Source organism: Dermacentor variabilis, chromosome 8 (assembly GCF_050947875.1).
Source record: "Dermacentor variabilis isolate Ectoservices chromosome 8, ASM5094787v1, whole genome shotgun sequence".
Lineage (NCBI taxonomy): Eukaryota > Metazoa > Arthropoda > Arachnida > Ixodida > Ixodidae > Dermacentor > Dermacentor variabilis.
The window spans coordinates 166,232,425-166,253,429 of record NC_134575.1 but is presented as its reverse complement, the minus strand read 5'-3'; the positions used below and the strand labels follow the sequence as shown (position 1 = coordinate 166,253,429).

At 43.4% G+C, this 21,005-nt stretch overlaps 1 protein-coding gene across 1 annotated transcript in view; it reads left to right on the top strand.

The window, feature by feature from the left end:
* Positions 1 to 21,005, top strand: part of LOC142591622 (putative transporter YutK) — a 35,331-nt gene that overhangs the window by 7,271 nt on the left and 7,055 nt on the right. Inside the window, exon 2 of the mRNA XM_075703921.1 lies at positions 4,474 to 4,626. Coding sequence (XP_075560036.1) covers positions 4,474 to 4,626 — 153 coding nt within the window. The remainder of the gene's footprint in view (positions 1 to 4,473; positions 4,627 to 21,005) is intronic.

Below are 21,005 nucleotides of genomic sequence, written 5' to 3'. Positions count from 1 at the left end.
TCGGTGAGGTGTACTATGTTATTCACCTATACACAAAAAAAGAATGGCCTTAATGTGCTCTCATGGGGGCCTACCTTATCTGGCTGCATCATTTCGCAGTGCCAATATTATTGTACTATATTTTGTGTATTAGATATTACTCGAGGAGGGCATGTATTTCTGGACCTTTGGAAGAATACTGGCGTGATTATTAAGGCCCAGTTATGTCGAAAATATTATAAGCACACGTATTACAATTTCTTTGTTATCGAACGTTTCTATAATGATTTCGTCTTGTTTAGATAGTGCGCTTTCCGTAGTACGATGTTTTCCGAAGCCGTGCTGGAAATATTGTAGAAGGTGTACCCAAGGCACTGGGCACGGTGCTGTTGAAAGAAGACGACCACGAGAAGTGGTCGCTTGCCCGCTTTGCCACAGCACTGACTGACTTGTTTTGGCCTACCGCTGCAAACCTACGACTGGTACTGCCAGGCGGACATCCCCGTTGTGTTTGGTGGAGTTGCTGGGTATCAGACCCTGTACCCTCACACAATATAGCAGGCGTGTTTGCCTAGCAGCACTAGTCGTGTTATGTTTATTAGGGTAGGATCGAATCCAAAAATATTTTGATAATATAAGAAGGTGGTTATTTAAAATGTTCTTGCCGCCATTCTTATGTATTGGCACAGTTTTGGTTCTTGCTTTTGCAAGAAGAATGTCACGTGCTGCCCAGTCTCCAAACTAGACCATTACCGGCACATTTGCATTAGCCAAATGTTGAACGTAGCGGTAAGCTTGTATTTCGCTTTCGTACAGAGACACACTTAGTGCCAGTTCAAACTTCTTTAATATTTCCTAAGTAGCCTCAGCCGATACCTTCGGGACACCTTTACATTTAATACGCTCGTATTTAATACTCCACTGTAGTGCTCAATTAGCATACGTCTGACTTAGTGCTTTTTCACTTCAATCCTGAGGGAACCACGCTCCTCTCGCTAAGCTTTAATTGCTGTCTTGAAGAAGAAGAACAAAACTTTATTAGTAGAAAGAACTTCGTTGCCCCTAAAACGGGGTAACGCCGTGTGGTCAGGCCCCTATTCCAAGGCACCGCTGGCCCTCACCATCCTTTCTGCCCTCCGGACGAGCCTGAGCTGATCCCCGAGGGCGGAGCTGGATAGCAATGCCTCCCACCTTGCTCTCGTGTTATTATCTTCTTGTTCTTCTGTGTGAGCTGTGCCCTCCCATGTGATGTGGTAGAGCGTTGGTGTGCTCCCACACCACGGGCATATGTCCTTGTATGCTGTTGGGTAGTATATGTGCAATTTATGTAGGTTTATGTATGTGTCCGTTTGGAGCCTGCGTAACGTCGCTGAGTCCACGGCTGAAAGGTTCCTATGCGGGGCTGGGTAGAGCCTTCTGAATTCCCTGTCGTGTTGCAAGATCGCTTTATAATTTGGATCGATGGGTGTCGGGTCCTCTACGATGTTGCCATGGGCAGCTCGGCAATTAGTGAAACCTCGAGCCGCCTCATCTGCATGGAGGTTCCCAGTAACACCCTCGTGTCCCGGGGCCCATGTTATCGTTAGGGTATACCTGATGTCAAGGTCTCTGTTGATTTCGGTAAGTATCCGGCGTGCCTTCGCGCCGATTTGTCCCCTCTGATAGTTCCTACATGCGGCCTGAGAATCCGTGACTATTGTTAGTGGAGCATTGCGCTCTATGCCTTCTCTTATAGCTAAGGCGATGGCTATCTGTTCGGCTTCTAAAATGGTTGCTCGGGAAACCGAAGCACAGGCCGCGATTTTCCCTTTACGGTTTACGACAACTGCCACCATGTTCTTTGCGTTGGCCTGATATGGTGAAGCATCCGTGAATCGTGCAGTGTCTAAGTATTTTGTAGTTTTGTCTATGTATTCTGCTCTAGCTTTTCTCCTTCCTGCGTGTAATGTCGGATCCATGTTTTGTGGTATTGGTGATACCCCATATAAAGCTCTAATCTGGCAGGTTAGACCTTTGGCGTGTTGATATATTTGTATGAATTCTCCAAGGCCGATTCTTTGAAGAAGAGCTCTGCCGACTGTCGTTTGCGCCAATCGACTCCTCTGCGCTATGAGTTGGGCTTCAGCCAGCTCATCAAATGTATTGTGGAGGCCGAGGGCTAGAAGTTTCTCATTTGAAGTGTTGCGTGGCAACCTCAGGTCTGTCTTATATGCCATCCTTATTATTTTATCAGCCTTTTCTTCTTCCTCCCTGTTCATGGTATAGTAAGGTAGGGAGTACATTAGTCTGCTAATGACCAGGCTTTTCACAAGTCTGAGGGTGTCTTGTTCCCCCATTTCTGTCCGATTATGAGCCACACGGGCTATAATCCGGTTAATTTGTTGCGTTGTTTTTCTGATCGTGTTTAAAGTGTGTAAACATCTGACATTAGACTGCAGCCACATCCCCAACACTCTTACTATTGACCTCTCAGGAATAATTTTCCCTTCCAGCCTGATCTCGAGTTTGAGTCTCGGGTCAGTTCGTTGTTTTTTGGTTTTTGTGAGGCGAATGAGTTCTGACTTCTCCGCAGAGCACTGCAGTCCTCTTTGTTGCGTATAGTTTTCTATTATATTGGCTGCCCGTTGGAGCTTTTCCTCCTTCTCTCCCAAGTTGCCCTTGGTTATCCATATCGTTATATCATCCGCGTACAGGGAATGACGGACGTCGGGGATTTCTTGGAGTTTTTTAGCTAGTCCAATCGTGGCTATGTTGAAGAGTGTAGGCGAAATCACCGCACCCTGTGGCGTTCCTTTGTTAGGAGGATGGATGACTTCAGATTGATCGTTTCCTACTTTGATAACAGCTGTTCTCTGGTTGAGGAAGCTTCGGATGTATTGGTACGTCCTTTAACCGCAGCTGGTCTCTGCAAGTCCATCCAGTATCCCTTTGTGACTTACGTTGTCGAAGGCCCCTTTTATGTCGACAGCCATGTCAATGTGTTCTCCTGCCTTGGGGACGTTCGTCAATACTTCCTCTTTTAAAAGCAGGAGTATGTCCTGTGTTGACAGATGTGGTCTGAAGCCAAACATGGTGTCAGGCATTAAGTTGTTTTCTTCAAGATGACGTTGGAGTGTAGTGTTTACTAATCTTTCGAACACCTTTCCTAGACATGATGTAAGAGAGATGGGCCTAAGGTTGTCTAAAGTAAATTTCTTCCCTGGTTTCGGAATCATGATTATCACAGCGTGTTTCCATTGCTGTGGTATCGTTCCTTTGACCCAATGGTCATTTATAAAGTTCGTAAGGGCTGTTATGGCTTCATCATTCATGTTTCTAATCATGGTATTTGATATTTGGTCCGCCCCTGCCGCTGTGTTCCGTTTTGTACTGGCGATCGCTGCTCTAACTTCTGCCACCGTGAAGAGTTCATCCATTTCTGGGTTTGGGTGTCCGGTGTAATCAGCTTGGTATGGGCGTATCGGGGCTTTGTTACCGAAGCATTTTCTATGGACTGCCTGAAGGAGTTCTTCTTTTGTGCCTGGGTACGAGTGTAGCAATCTCTCCAAGTTCTTTTGTCCTTCGCGTCTGGTTTTGAGCGGGTCAGTCATTCCTCTGAGGATGTTCCACGTTTTTGCCGTCCCTAGGGTTCCATTAAGTGATCCGCAGAAGCGTTCCCAGTTGGCCGTTGTGAGTTGATTAGCGTATTCCTCGGCGTTCTGGGTTATTTGTTTGATTTTCATTCTGTGTTTGCGGTTGCATTTCTGTCGCTTCCATCTTTTGCTATCTTGAGTTCGTCATTTTTTTTGCTCTCTGAAACACAGACGTTCACACGTCCTCATAATTGTGAATAATATAGCTCACGTTTCAGGCTTTCGCGCATGTCTTGCTCGAATTCTCGGTCTAGTTTGTCAAGAAGCTGAACAAGCTCCTCAGGCATTATGTACCCAAGGAAAAAAGGAAATATAAAGTATAAGAAGACGTAGTAGTCGCAGCAGCTCAGCAGCGGTTTAAAAGTTCAAGGAAAAGAAGATTCCATTGCTATCGCCAACTGGCACAATGTGCAAGGTGAAAGTTGCAGCAAGGGGCGTTTGCGCCACCTCATCTGCCAAAATGAGGACGTGGTGCTAGTTGCTGAATTTATAGCTGTGAGTACTTGTTACGTTAAATAGAGTGGCCAATGGGATACGTCTTCCTGTTACGTTGTTTTGACACGATGCACACGTACATACGTAGATGCGTAGGTGAATTCAACTCAGTAAGATATAGCACGATCTTTGCTGTCAAGTAAAAATTGTTGATATTTGCTAGATCGTTCAGCAGAGATCAGTTGATCTTGATGTAGCAGGTCCGGATAAGGGACTTCTGCCAAACGTGCGAGGTGAAAGTTGTACCGACCGTCGCTCCTGCTACCACAGCTAGCAAAACTATGTTGCTGTCAAACCATGGGGAGATTTATCATTTTGTTTGCATCGCATTGCTCAGCCCTCAAAATCATTTTCCTCTTCTGAGCAGACAGCCATCGGCTACATGATGACACCTTTGTCGCTGGCCATTGGTGTCTCCTCAGTGGACAGCGTCATCTTCGGCAGAATCGTCGGCGTCAAGATCGTCTCGAACGAGGTCGTCGCCTACATCACTCTCATTAAGCACATCGAAACGCTGCAGGTTGGTGCGACAAATGGTGCGCTTAACGTAGCGCAGGCTCTCGTGCGGGCCAGCAGGTATTGCGTCTGCCATACATGAATGTATTTTTAAATATCCTATGGTAACTAGAAAGTGAGCGAAGCTACCGCTTTTCGAAACCGGATTATGCTTGTTTTCTTTTTTTATTTCACAATACTGCGGGCCCTCGTCGGTCTCATGCAGGAGTGGTTACAAAATGGAATACAGTACAAAAGAGAGAAAAAAGTGAAACTACTGTATCCAAAGCAAAAGCCTTAGCACGCACAGAAATGAACATACCCAATAAACACATACACTCTGCTTAAATGATCGGTTCGTGAAGCAGGAAAAACAACGTTTACCATAGGTATGCATCGATAGGAGGCTGCATCTGAGGCACAGGTCACTGCAGTTACTTATAGCCATTCAAATTCCAAATTCTCAATACCGTCAATAAATGCGTTAGCAGATGGACAGTTTACAGCACTAGAGGGTAGTATGGTTCCAATGAGAAATTGCGTGTGCGAATAAAGAGTACTTGTGAGTGTTATTATGGCTCGGATGGTGCCGTATCAATTTATTATGATTCGTTCATGCAGCAAGTCTGATTGGAGCTTCAATATATGTTGCTTGTGGCATTAGATAGGAGCCGTGATAAAACAAGTGTAGAAATTTTAATCTCGAAATCATTCTACGTTGGGGGGGGGGGAGCCAGTGGTTGAACGTTAGCCTTCACGCGCAGGTTGGTAATGCTCGTTTGACGCAAATAATGTGTATATATCAATCTCAATGCTAAGTTCTATATGCATTCTAGTTTGTCGGTTAAATACGTCTGGGGCGGAGCTCAAATAATGTCAGCATACTCTAAAGCGGGTGCAATGAGGGTTCTGTATGCATTTAATTTAACACTAGTATGCATTTATTTAACACTTTTTTCTTCATTAGGTGAAGCGCATGCTTCACTGTCACTGTTGTGTGCCTACTAAAGCTGTGGGGAGTCCATTTAGTATCAGTTGTGAATGTTTCTAATTTAAACGGCACAGTAAAAGCTTCCATGCAGTTTTGGAAAATGCCAAACCCCCCTTTTCGTTGCTTAAAGGTAATGCCACGTAGGGCCACAGCATGTTCACTGCGGTCTTCATTCCCAAACAATCAAAGCGATTAGCACCACCCTAAGTGTTATGTGCCTTCTGTCTTACATTTGCTGTCAAAAATTGCCAGTGTGGGATGCTGCGGCCGGCTGAGAAACTGTTTTTCGAGCAATATAGAGTATTAAGTACTGTGATCTTTGTTCTTTCACTGCAGTTTAAGTATTATCGGTTCTTGTAAAAAAAAGAGGAATAAACACAACATGTATATTTCTAGTCGCAACCTTCTTGAGGTATTTAGTAGTCTCAGTTATAAAGAATTCCACATTTCGATCGAAAGACAGATTCTATTCCACTGAAAGAATGGCATGATGTCAATGATTCTTGCAATTCCTTTTTGAATTGAAGTTTAATTTATTTCCATCAGTAGTACAAACAATAGTACAAACAGGTGAAGTATAACTGCGCAATAGGAGGTCCCGAAGTAAGAACTCTTGGGGGGACCTCCTAAACACGAAACAAAGGGGGGTTAGAACAATTGTGGCAACAGTAGCAGGCTACATCATACAAAGGTTTTGTTTGTCAGCAAAAAAAAAAAGACTGGCTAAAAAGAAGAAGAAAAAACAGAGCTTTGAATACAAAAGTGTGGTAATAGTGTGTGGAACATGCAACGCGGAAAAGTCTTCATCGGGAAGAAGAAAAACAATGTTTTAATACAGAATTAGGTGGTGGCAACATGGGGAACAAGCAATGCTGTAAAGTATTGACAGGGACAGAAAAAAATATATACAAAAATTAGGGCAGTAAAATACACATATATTTATTAATGTTTACTTCGCAGAAATTATACTAGGAGTTCGGTAAAGAGTTAACATAATACGCCTTAGCTTTTGCATGAAGGCTTGAAATGCACATGATTTGATATCGAATGGAATCCAATTCCGCAATGATATGCCTGAAAACATGACAGTAAATGTCCCATAGTTCGAATTTTAGGAAGGAGCAAATTGTGACGTGCCGAAAACCTTGTGTTATTGTTATTAGTGAGGTCAGTACGGGTAAAACTTTCAATACCTAGCTCCGTATTTATGAGGCGGAACATTATTAGCAACACCTTATGATTGAATAACATGCGCAAAGTTAGGAGATTTAGGGAACGAGAAATGGGAACAGAGTCAGACGTAAAAGGTTGGAATGTCAGCAATCGTACCGCTTGCTTTTGTGAAGCTTCTAATTGGTGGGGATGAGTGAAGTATGTATTACCCCATGAGAGGCAGTATGAAATATGGCCGTGAATATAGGCGTAATACAAAGACAAAATAATACTTGGTTCAAAAAAGGAGCGCGCTTTGATAATGACGCGAATGCCAAAATAATTTTTTTCAACAAGAGATTGGGCATGGCGGTTGAATTTTAAGTGCTGATCTAAAATAATGCCTAGAAATTTGGTTGACCCAGATCTTGTAATCAAGTGATTGGTAAGTGATACAACTAAGGAATCTACGAATAATGTTTGAGGGGAATGAAATACCATAAATAATGTCTTCGATGGATTGATACATAACGTGTTTTTCAGGGACCTTGCATGAACATTAGCTAGATCATTGTTTAATTTCTTTAGTAGTGTGGCGCAATTTTTGTCGGATACTAAAATGGTTGTGTCATCAGCATAGAGAAGGCAGAGGGCATGTGTTGATATTTGCGGCAAATCATTAATGAACAATAGAAATAACAATGGCCCAAGTATCGATCCCTGAGTGACGCCTCTATTAATAATTTAAGGTGAAGAGAAGGAACTATTCACTTGGATTATTTGTGGTCGGTCTGTTAGCCAGTCAGGAATTAACTGCAAAGGCGGGCAGACATGTCATAAGATTCTAGTTGGTGTAGGAGGATGAGGTGATTAATTGTATCGAACGCTTTAGTGAAATCAATAAAGAGAGCGCTGACTATATTGTTTATTATTGTTGTTTTATTATATATGTTATTGTTATATATTGTTTATATAGATAATGTGCTATATCCATCTTTATTTATTTTAGTCGAAATGTACATGCATTGTGAGTGATATCGCTTGACATGTTCAGATTGACTGCTTCCCAATTTAGGCAAATTCGTATTCGCAAATAACCTTGTGGATGATATCAAGAGCTTGCTTAGAAGGAGTATATCGCCAAAATTTACAAGATACGAGGCTCTTGAATGCATATGTAAGCCTGGGGTACATGCCGCCCTCTAATCTCATCAGCAAGTTTCTAGAAATCATCTAGAAGGTTTCGTATAATGAATGTAAATGTGCTTGTACGGGAGAAACAGGGAATTTAAACAGGTGAATTTTACAGTATAAGAATAATGTCAGCAAGAAACAAGCATCAAGGAGCACTGAATTAGGAAGCACTGTTTCGCGACAGGCGTAAACTATCAAACACCAGAATTATTGTAATGATTTAAAATTCTGGCGGAGGAATGAAATCTGCCGTCTAATCTACATCTTAACTCTTTGATTATTCAGTCTACTACCACTACCTTCAGCAGGACCATTCATAATCATTATCCTATCTACGCCAAATCATCCTGTCTGATATTCAGGCTTTCATAAGCTGCCTTTTTCACTGCTTATTTTCTGCGGAAAATAGGTGTTCATATGAAGACTATACCACATACTTATTTCCCGTTTTTGATAAATTATAAGGCAAGAATTTTCCAATTAACCTTCATTGAGCTTGAGCAAGTTGTATGTTTGAAGCTGTTGATTCTTTTTCCATTTGCCAGCTTTGACCTGCCTGGTTAGCTAAATAGGTAGAAAATCTGTAGGATAAATGTGGTGGTGCCAAATTAGACTTGTGCCCAAGGGGACCTTTTCCCTGTCACGGGAGGAACTGCTTATGGTCCTCGCTTCTGCAGGCAACTGCTGTGGTCTCAGCATATATCTTAAGGGCCATGGTCATGTATAAGAAAGCTTGTCTCCACAGGCAGCATAAAAAGGACTAGTTTCTGAGCTAAGTCTTTTTCGTAAATGCACCATATTCTTTAAATTCCTAAATTCTAAAAAAAACATTAAGTTACATTCTGAGCTTTGCAACACAATATTGTTGTGTGACTGGTCACTCAAGGCATTTTACGTGTATTCTCGGGCTTCCCTCTTGGAAAAACATTTTTATGTAGCACACAATGAGCAAGAGAAAACCGTATCAGGAGGCTTTCAACGTTGCTCTAGAATTTTTTCACTGACACTTCTCATGTAACTATTTGTGAAGTTTCTTAACTAATTAAGAGTAATTATGTACACAATGCAAAAAATAATGTGAGTATCCCCAAGCAACGGCAAAGAACATTACCTTGGTTCCGTCTAGTTACGTGTCATTTACATATTTCTAAATTTTGACGCATGATAGCTGGGACACCTTGTAGATCAGAAAAGGACATTACAATTTTCATACTCATGTCGTGCGTGTTATCGGTACCTATGGCTGCTCCAAAATAATTATTTCAGAAAGGTGCAAGCAGTTTTGAAGGTAAATTGTTTTGTAGGAAGGATATGCAATCTAGAAAATCAAGCAAAAAGGTGAAGTTGTGTTTATTTTTCGGTTCTTTAACAAACAAGCTATACAAAAAGAAAACAGGACACAACATCTAATAAACAATGCGAAATTTGAAAATCGCAACTGAACCAGAAATGACTTCTTGAAAATTTAGAAAACCAACAGCCTATGTGGAGTATACCCTTGGTGTGTGCTTCAAGTAAAAAAGTTGTTACCTCAATACTTGGCCACCATTGAATGTAACAATCAACTTTCAGCAATATATTAACAGCACTAAACGTATTGCGCTTTGATGATTCTCGGTCTGAAGTCCTTAACAACTTTTTCCGACCTTTAGTGTGTTGAGTTCATTCTGTCTTCTCAAATGCCGGCTCTCAGAAAGCAAGCCTAAGTCTCAAGATAGGGTTGACCTACAGATAGAGTGGATAATGCATGGCAGGCACCATGAACACTCTTACATGGTAACCAGTGGGGTCACTCACGCAGCCATGAATTGTGATGCCGACACATGATATATTGAAGCTGGTTTCGTGAAACGTTTTATGCTTCCAAGGCTTCTTCTCTAGTTGTGAAAGTTGTGTCCATTACACAAATAAGCGATGCAAATGAACTAGGAACTTCAACATGCTAATAATACGTTGGCCATTCGGAAAAAACCAGCAATTTTTTTGGCTGCTAGCTTGCCTCGTGCAAGTCATCTATGCCACAGTACTTGCTTTGCCCACTACCAGCTACTTTAAAATGAAACGTGTTCAAAGCCCTTGCCGTCTGTTTTTCTGCTTTGAAGGCAGTTTATTATGACTTCATTTGGCATCGAGAAAGCGGACACAAAACACTGCGCTACTGACTTCTAATCTTTTGCTGGATGCCGCTCTGCGCGCCAGATGCAAGTGGTGCCTGTAGAAGTGTGGTTTCGTGCAGCGGCTTGTCCTGCAAGCAGGGCGTACGGTGTGCATACAATTGCGTGTGATCAGATATTGCTGCCGTAAACATTTTTCTTCGTGGTTTTCCTCATTTTATAATATGTTGTCTCTACATGTCTGGTAAGTGCTTTTATGAAAATTTGAACCCGCACACGAGAGTGTTTACTCTCATAAAGTGTGTTCTCATTTACCAATGTTTACAAGGCGCGCAACTTATGTTTGCGACGCTGTGGGCTCTGCAATGGTAAATTTCTGGACGCCTTCTCGAAATATTCATCTGACCTGCTTGGGTAGTTTACGGTACAACAGGCAGGTATTTTACACGAAGAAATGCTACAGACCCGTGCAGACGAAGTGCGGCTGCAAGGTCGTGAAGCGCCAACTTCCGGGACAAGGTTGGCGTTCAGGGCGCTCGATGTGCTATCCGCCCCCTGTAGTAGCGATCAGTGGTGTGGACCCTCTTATACTGGCTTTCCTTTCTGGTCGGAACCTTGGCAACGTCTCACACCTTACATTTTTGAACCTGCAACCTGTGTAGAGGGAGTCACATCACTGTGCATTGATTCTATGGCTTTACTTTTCTAAGCGAGCCGCCTACTCATTTTATCAAGTTATTCCAAGATACAAGTGCCACATCTCTCCTACTGCATATAGACAGGCTAGCTGCTAGACATGTGAAACATGTTACCAGCCCTCTGCCAGAATGCAACAGTAGAAGCATACTGTAGAAAATTACACTACAATTTAAATTTACGTGACACTGTATGAGCACACAGTATGGTTACTGTTCGCTTTAGCCCTGTGTTAAGTAAAATGTAATTGTCATTTGTTTATGGTGTATTACTACTTATTCTGAGCCATCAAACTGCATAATCAATGTTCGAAGTTTAGACATTGTTGGCTTTTGATTGCCTATGTGCTTCGTTTCCTACTTACACATGCAGTAATCCCACTGCAACAAGAAAAACTAGTTAGAAAAAGAAATACGGTAATAATCTTACACATTTGATGAGGGCCGGAACAATGGCCAATAGCACGTGGTTGAAGCCACATAAATACTAAGTTTTCACACAGCTTAATTGTTCAATATGTAATGAAGAGGTACGCTGTGCACTTCTGCATGACCAATTCAATCGGTCTACTTCAAATTGCACTGAGGCTGCTGCTTGGTACTCTTCGGCTGCTCAGCTTTTGTTTTCTGCTACAGAGAATTGTTTTGGTACTAGTAGCTTTATTTGCGATAAAATGTAACTTGAAGCACTCGTAATGTGGGCAATATAACGCGACTACAAATATAGCACTAGAGGAGGACTATAGGTCTAATGGAAAAAGAACATGTGCATTATGATAATAATGTGATGTGATGCCACAATGAAGCAGAAAGCAACGCATATAAGCGGAATGCGCTTCCATGCCACCAAGGTTATTGGACAGGCAGTACATCAGAAGTGCCCGCGGAACAGTCAAACAAGGCAAAGCCGTGTTTCCTCGTGTTTGTTTGAACCCAGCTCCATATGCGCTAGCGATTCCAGTATTTGCTGCGCAGTGGTTTTGAACGCCGCAGTTTGAAGTGACAGAAAATATATAGAGAGAAAACTACAGTATAGTCTTGTCACAAACAAAAATGTAACGTGAAGTGCATTCTGAGGTCAGAAACTGGCCAAAAGAAAAATCTTGCATTGTATTCATGCAAATTAGTAAGCTGCATTACAAGTTTGACATCATAACTTTTCATGATGCACGAGTGTACAGGGTTTTATAGACAAAGTCAAATACGTTTAGTGCAAATATCACACTATGATGGTATGCAATAATGGTAATCTCTAACATTGTAAAATGTGTTGCGCTAATGATTCAACAAAAGGTCACATTACTTAATCACAGGCCTCTAAATTTTAGCTGGCAGGGGCACCACTTGGTTAGACAATAGTGATGTAATATGTATGCATAGAAGTTTGACGTAGTAGTTCTGCGGAAACCCGCAAGGTGGAGAGAAGTAATGAATAAAGGGAAAATGAAATGGCGGTGGTCCCGGGTTCGAGTTCCGGACCAGGACGAATTTTTCTTCAACGTTGAGGCTTTTCTTTCGAGGAACCCGTATGGGTTTCCTTTGTAGCAATTGCTACGAACGGGTGGATGTCTCATTTTCCCTTTATTCATTACTTCTCTACACCTTGCGGGTTTCCGCAGAACTACTACGTCAAACTCTTGCCTTTGCTTCGTGTTGTCGGCAAATTCGACTTCGCTCTGCCATCTGCTAGCCGCCTGGTTAGCTCAGATGGTAGAGCGGCTGCCCCGGAATGGCGGTGGTCCCGGGTTCGAGTCCCGGACCAGGACGAATTTTTCTTCAACTTTGAGGCTTTTCTTTCGAGGAACCCGTATGGGTTTCCTTTGTAGCAATTGCTACGAACGGGTGGATGTCTCATTTTCCCTTTATTCATGCGTAGAAGTATTACCCATGCATTTCTGCCGTTGTTCAAAAGAAATCAATGTTCTCATTAGGTATGCCTCATACAAGATTTGAACTAAAGCATAAATTTTTTACAGTCACCCTAACAGGAACAAACCTCATTTAAACTTGACAATAAACAAAAGCTCCGTTGATGCCAGTCTGTTATAACGCTGAACCTTGCTGCATGTTTTACAGAGAAATAGCGGTAGGACCTAAGTATAAAGCTATTGGGAACTGCAGACGTACACACCTACAACTGTCCCACTTGATGTGTAACAGACTAATTGATTTGCTTGTACTAGTTATCTAGTGAAAATTAAAATGATTTTAGACTGTTTAGCATTTTCGCCTGCAACACCACAATCTAATGACATCCAATATATTAACATATTAACTCAGAGAATCTAATTTGGCTTATATATTAACAGCTTCGCATACTGCCACAGCTGCACTCTGTCAAATGTGTTGCAATAATGAAGGGGTGCTTCTCCACTAGCACGCCAATGTCACTAACAGTGATCATCTACGCAGCTCAATAGATGATCATAATTCATGTAGCAAAAACTGAGAGAAAAAAAATCCACTCATTTTCAGAGCAACAGTACTGCAATAACTTGAGACAGAGGTACGTATTGCAGGCAGCAGACCTTTTCTCTGCTCAAGCAGTAGAACAGCAACTAGACTTTCACTAAAAGAAAATGATTAATTAATTATGATGAGCTATCTAGTTCCTAAGTATCAATACAATATGATTTGCATGCATGTCTTCCCTCTGCTTAGTAGCAGAACAGAAATTTTCCTAAAATACAGCCTATGACGATTGCCTTCGCTTCCCTTGTATGTGCACATTTCTCGCAACTGATAAACATGTACAGCTAACTTGCTGACACGAATGCCTTGACTGCCCAGGCATCATTCAAAGCAAAACGTCTCGCTGCACCGCAAGCAGGTGTACCAAAGAAATGTACAGCAAAGCAGCCAGAATGAAAAACATTTTTCTTGTAACTACAATAAAAATGTGCATTCAAGCAAAAAGGTAACGATCACACGTAGTGGGCCACTGATATTATCTCGAACGTTCAGTTCCGTATTCTAACAGAAGCTCGTGCTGTATCGGATACAGTATGCTCTCAAGCCTGTACAAGCATCAATAGAAGTGCACAACTGAATGTAGTTTTATTGTACTCTTTTAACGCAATTGAGCAAGACTTTATAATTGTCGCACGGAAAATTGCTATCGCCATCGAGCCGATCGCGGTACCGTTGAAGTTGATGCAAAAAGATGGGGGATACTTTTTCCCGTTCGTGCGACATTTTCGCCCTATGAGACTACTTACTGGCCTTTTGAAGCACTATTTCTGTTTGCGACGCCAGCTTAACGCACATAATTTTAACACCTACGTTATGCAAACCAAATAAAAGTAAAATGGGCTTACCCCATGAGCAAGTTACGAGCGCGCGTAGACTCTAGAACATCTTTGAGAGCAGGCAATCGCGCGTCCAAGCGCATACATGCACTCGAACACAGCACGTCTTAGATGCTGCAGTGATGAAGAGAAACACATTTAGCGCAAATATCCCTGCCTTATGACGGCTCATGACGAGCAAACTAGCCTACATCACAGAGCGACAAATTTGGAACTTTGCCAATTGGAACATGCCGAGACTCAAGCAGCGTAACCATCCATCGCGTTCGTTCTTCGCTCCCGATGCGTCAATCTCTCTTCCTTGGGGCCTTGCTCCAATCTTGAGTACAAATCAAGGCATATTTGCGGTAAAGTAACCATTTCTGCTGCATGAAATGATAAAAGCCGCCTGACCAGGCTGACTACACATGTGCAGCTTCCTATACCACTCCCTAATTAGATGAGAACATGGAGGAAGGAAAAATATAGGAGGGAGCATTACGTCACGGGGCCAGCCTTGGCAAGCGAACGCTCTGTGAAGCCACAATGGCGGCCCAACACGTCACCTTTCGCGTCGACATCACAGAGGAAATTCGAGATTTGCCGAAAGGTTTGGTTACCGGTAGTTTTTATTCAGTGCGCGCTCGGCTGGCAGCTGCTAACTGCTCAGATGGAGGCCTCCATGGCTCTTCAGTTGCTCTGCCTGTATCTTTGGCCGCATTTTTCTCTGGATGCTTGTTTCGCTTCGGTAGTTTCCTGCAAGGCATATGTTCCACACTTTGGGCGAGTTGTGAGAGGTTCACAAACCAACGTCAGCGCATTTAGGTTACAGGTTATACACGCCAGCCTAAGTAAACAGACCGTTGTGAGCGACAATAAGCGATATGCATTTGTCGTATTTTTGACCAAGGCCTTGCCTGTGTGTACTTTGCTCTGTTATGCAAGCATTATTGATCTGCATTGTAGCTGTATCAGTGACATCTTAGGCATGAGGGTTTGCGTGCATGCGATTGATCGCTTTGCGAGAGCAGAGTCATCCTTGCAGGCCAAACGAGGTGGAGCTTATTACCTCAAATGGCGCTCACTCCCACAAGAAACGGTGAGTTGCATTTACTGCGTACGGGCTATGCTGTTCTCTCATAAAACACGGTGCATTGTCAATTTATCTGCTCCCAAGAAAAGCAGCAGCAGCTGCAAACAGCGTTTGTTCCACCTTTTGGCGTCTGATACCGATATACGGCCGGCTCATGCGGTCTCCGCTATGTTCCCAAGCACTGGCCCAGCTTCGAACACAGCGTACTGCGGACACAAACAAGCGGAAGGTCATCGGACGCCTACAATCCTATTACCCAAAAAAATGGGGTTTTACGTGCCTAAAGAAAGATCTCATTATAAGACGCGCTGCAGTGGAGGACTCCGGAATAATTTGCCCCCCCCCCCCCCCCGTAGTTTTTTAACCTGCACCTAAATCTGAGTGCACGGGTGCTTTTACATTTCGCCCCCGCCGAAATGCGGCCGCTGTGGTCGGCATTGCATTCCGCTATATCGTGCTCAGCAGCCCAGCACCATAGCCACGTAGCAACCACGGCGGGTACAGCACAACATGTATCGGTGAACTAAAGAGAAAGGTGTACTCCAACTTCAGCTAAACTTTGCTTTATCCCTCACACGAGAACAGACCGGCTTACAAAACAGTTTTTAGCGTCCCTTTATAAGTGAACGATATGCGTGCTTAGCTTCTGAAACGACAACAGACATTACTATGCAATATACTGCAACATGAACCTCAGCGCACATTTGCCGCAAAAGCGGTCAGCAGTGTAGCAACGCCATGAACCTTTCGGAAAGGCCTGCAACATTTGCCTTCAATTTCCGACAAGCTTGAGAGGCAATCTCTTTGATACGGCTCGCCGAACGGATACCCATAACGCAACACCGCGATTCGATGCCATCATGGATGCCACAATCCAGAAACTTTAGAGTGCCATTAAGCGAAAGTGGCGCGGCGGTAGCAATCTTCTTGTTTATTTGAACAGCTCCAAATGATTTCACACGTCTATCGAAAAAAGAAAAATCAACCTGGAGTACTAAAACTTACCGCGCGCTTCGATGTTTTTATCACGTGTTGGGCCGCCACAAAGGATTCAGTCGAATTGAGGCGTGCTCCCTGCCCTTATTGCCTTCCTCCATGGGTAAGAAGCGCAGCGCGCGCTGACCCCTGGTGCCGTACTCTGTGAGCACGTAGAACCAAACAGAATCAGTCTCGTTTACGCATTTGTGCTCCAGTTGCTGGAACAGTAAAATAATTGCTTGACAAGTAATTAAATTTTGAAAAAGAAGAGTGATTTCTCTCTCACAAGGTATGCACTTTATACACAGAGATAGAGAATGCAAGAAGAAGAACGTCAGGGAGGCCAACCAGACGGCTTGCTACTGGGGATAGCAAACCCCAGTGATGCAATGCAGTGCACTGCGACGCGTCAATAAGCTCCAGTGTAGTGATAATTTGGGCTGGTTTGTGCATGTAATGAATGGGTAAATAATGACTTGTGTCATAAGATTTACCCATAGATAAAACACATGGAACAAATGGCGTTGCACGCTGGGTCAAAAAGAAATTAAGCTTGAATCATCACGCGAACTCGGCCATGGGCGTTCTTTCTTTCCTTTTCTTCTTTTTGACAGCGCGCACACCATCGTAATAGGCCGTTCATCGTCAGTCACCATACCGTAGTTTGCACACATGTCGGTGCGTGCATGTTCGCGATTTTTGTTCCGCCGTAGAAGAGCGTGCGTGCTCACCGGTCTCGCTCCCAGCGCCAAATCATTGCATTTACAACGTACCGCAAGAATTGACAATGCATGAACAGTGAAGATTATGCGTAATGGTTGAGTGTCAGTGAATGGACAGTTTAGAATAAAAAACAGGAACAGCGCGACAAAGGACGAGCGAGTAAAGAACACAGGAAGGAGCATTGACTAGCAACCAAGTGCTTTATTTGCAGCATCAGCGCATAAAGACATCATTGAAGCTGACATAAAGAGCATAAATATGCTGCTTCTGCAAATAAAGCACTTGATTGCCAGTCAGCGCTCTGTCCTGTTTTCTTCACTCGCTCGTGCTGTGTCGCGCTGTTTTTGTTTTTTATTCTAAAGCTGAACTAACAAGCCCCTCTGAACACACTGCTAACGAACAGGCAGTAATGGACAGATACGAGATATTTCGGAAATATGACGGGGATTAGTTAAGCCAACTACATTATAGTTCAGTAAAGCGCTTTCACTATTGGGTAAATTGCTTCCCGCATTCGAAAATTTTATCTGGCCGTTGTAGTTGGATCTATAGACCACCACTTCCCTTCCAGACGATTTGTTGCAAAATGTATACGCACTTACGGTCATTGTATCACTCCCTGCGTTCCAGTACTGATTTATAGTGCGCACAATTTTTGGCGTAGAGTACAAATGTTATTCCCAGTGCACCAGCACCTGGGTGTGGCAAGCTTGTTTACATTGGCACGTATGCCCACGGCTTTTCGTTTACTTAAAGATATATACTGTATTATTAACTGCAAAGCGTTTAATTTGAGAAGTTTGCAAACACACGCATATATTTGCGCATTGATCATCGTTATACAAGTCCCGTATGCGCAGCAAACTGTGACCGGTATAGAGGATGCGTATATATATTTATACGATCTGTTATTGCAGCTTTTGGTAAAAGGATAGCTCTCACATATTATACGTATCTTCATAACGCGTACAGTTTGCGTATTCAAAAAATATTGTTAGATAAAACTTTGTGAGTACAAGCGCTCATTCAGACAGAGTGTATAGTTTTCCTCACAAAAATACATATGTTCGCATAAAATACGGAATTCTGTCTGTTTCGCGCAAAACGGTGTAGCCATTTTATTAGTACAGTGAAATGTTCGTATAACCTTAAACAGAGAGCAGCTTGCTTATATTAACAGAAGCTTTTGCTGTATTTTTGACATGCGGCATACTTTCCCTATTTCTACCTGCTATTCCTCTCTATAATGAATAAAATCCTCCCTGTAGCGACGGAATTTTTTTGCAGTGTGAATGAGGACGGTTAAGTTTTACGAGGTGAGGATGAGGTTTAGGTGGGGATCAAGCTCCTGTGTTGAGCGCGAAGGAAGAAATCAAGAAAAAAACTAGGCCATTTGCCTGGCCTTTGGTCGGAAGGGAGCGCTGCTTAAACGCAAAGTGCTTCAAGGATTGATTTAGGTATGGCGCGACAAGCGATACGTAAGGCCTAGGACCGTTGCCAACCACGTGTTACTCACACGCCTCTTACTGATTATTATGACTTGTACTGTACTGCTCGCGGCTCTCAGCATCTGTAGACGCCTATTCTGGCTCAGAAATCAGATAGCTCTAATTTTTTAATAGAGTCCATGGACGAATATCTCAGAATACAGGCTACATGCATGCCATAAGTAAGAAGTGTTCACTACTGGTGGGCTTCAATTTCGCAATTTGATCATGTGTCTCCGTGTGAATATCTAAATAGGGTGGCGCTTGGCCAGAACAATTGCCGGCAAGTCTTGGAACGCTAGATCTGACTTCAGCACTCTCCTCCATCATCATCATCATCAGCCTGATTACGCCCACTGCAGGGCAAAGGCCTCTCCCATACTTCTCCAACTACCCCGGTCATGTACTAATTGTGGCCATGTCGTCCCTGCAAACTTCTTAATCTCATCCGGCCACCTAACTCTCTGCCTCACCCTGCTACGCTTTCCTTCCCTTGGAATCCAGTCCGTAACCCTTAATGACCATCGGTTATCTTCCGTCCTCATGTCCTGCCCATGCCCATTTCTTTTTCTTGATTTCAACTAAGATGTCACAACCTCGCGTTTGTTCTCTCACCCAATCTGCTCTTTTCTTATCCCTTAACGTTACACCCATCATTCCTCTTTCCATAGCTCGTTGCGTCGTCCTCATTTTAAGTAGAACCCTTTTTGTAAGCCTCCAGGTTTCTGCCTCCAACTCTCCTCCAACTTCTTCCTAAAGTAAATGATGGCTGTTATTATATCCTGAAAAATATAGCTATTTACTTGTACATTGCGATTCCTTATGCAATGAAGTTGCAGGAATTAACTCAAAAGGCGAAACAGTGCATCAGCCTCAGTCGATATTTGACATATCTCGTAGCATTTAAAAAAAGAAAACGGCACATGCTTCTGACATTTATGCGTATCGTGAAAGCGATGTTACGGAAAGGAAGAAAAAAATTCGCAGTCGCGCCCGAAAGGCGAAGCACCGATTTCTATAACAAATGAGTAGACAGCTCTACGGACTGACGATAGTAGCTTTATCATCCGCATAAGCTTGTAAACTTTCGCTTACGAACTAAATTAGCAATAATAGAATGTGTAAGCGTCAGTCAGCGAGGACGCAGAAATAGACGCACAGAGATAGCGCTGTCCTTGTTTGTCTGGTTCTTTCTGAGTCCTTGTTCAGTCGCGCTTACACATTCTGTAATGGATTCAAACCGACTAGTCCGCCAACGTGTTTTAACGAAATTAACCATCACAATGTCACGCGTGCACAAACAGACCTGAACACATCTCGGTTGACGAGTGCGGAGACTTGCTGTCAAAATTCTGGAGGGATGAATCGCGGCAGCCGCAAGCGAATTGACCTTCATGCATCTCTCGCTTCAACGCGAACGAAACGACGAAAGCACAGCGCATACAAAGCTACATACAGCAGTCGCTGATCGCTTTGCAGATGAGGCCCGCGCGGGCGCGCACTGTGGCTACGTCGCAGATTGCTTTCAAGACACACGAGCGCTGGAAACGCGTCCCTGCAGCGTCCGCCAAAGGCACCTACTACGGTGTCTGCGATTCGCGTGGGCAAGGCCGTAGTAGATGTTGCGGTTGTCTCCACTGTGTACGGAGCGGAGGGAGGGGAGAACATCGAGACACAAAAGCAGTCGCCGGGGAACACCCTCCTCCGTCACCTGACCGTCCATGCCTCGCGTGCAACATGAGGGGGCACGCATGCGGCCTGTGTTCGCTCGCGCACACGAGATGTAACAGCATTCGTCGGCTCACCCTCTACGTTTTTACTCATACGGAACCTCACGGCGACGGCGACCGGCGGCAGAAATGTGCCCTGAGTGTCCATATAATTGCTATCGTAATAAAAGCAACAAATTTCTCCGGCGGGGGCACTTACTATAACAACACGCACGAGGACTAGAGAGCGTCTACCACAAATTTATCTCTATGCAGCAGTGCGAAAAAGGTCTGTGCTATTAATAACTCTATGCGGACGCAGTTTTGTTATTTAGAAGCGTTTTGTTTATGATGAGCTTCTGTTAGTGGAGCACCACACAGGAATGACTCAGAAGCACTGCTTGTCAGACATTCGCTTGCAAATCTTCGGCGAGCAATAGCCGCCCTACACTTATTTTTTTCACCGTTGCAATTCTCCCACTTAACGGACTACAACTGACGCGAAACCGCAGTTAGCGCAATGTACATATCGCGTGAGCTGGTTATCACTCTCGGCGCATCGCACGACAATACACTTGTTTATAAAGCGTGTTTCAGCTAACGCGTGCCAAGATTTCACAAAATGCACGTGTGCGTAACGAGAATGTAGCGAAAGAAGTATTTATTCTTCACGGTGATCTTCAGTAACTCAGATTATTGTTTTACAGTGGGCTTAGCTTATTAACAAGAATTTATGAAGTTATAAAGTATTGTTTAACTGCAATATCTTCAATTGAGAACTTGTAGCCTATTAGGAAATATTGAAATAGATTTTTCATATATATAGCTGCTGACGTTTTCAGTTTCGGGAACTGCAATAAAGCGTGTGTGAGATTCGAAAACTTGCCGCATGGCTAGGCACCTGCGCAAAGCGACATTAGTGCACTCAAACACTCCACGAATGAATGCTGTTAGACTGTCTGAATGACCAATATTTTAGGG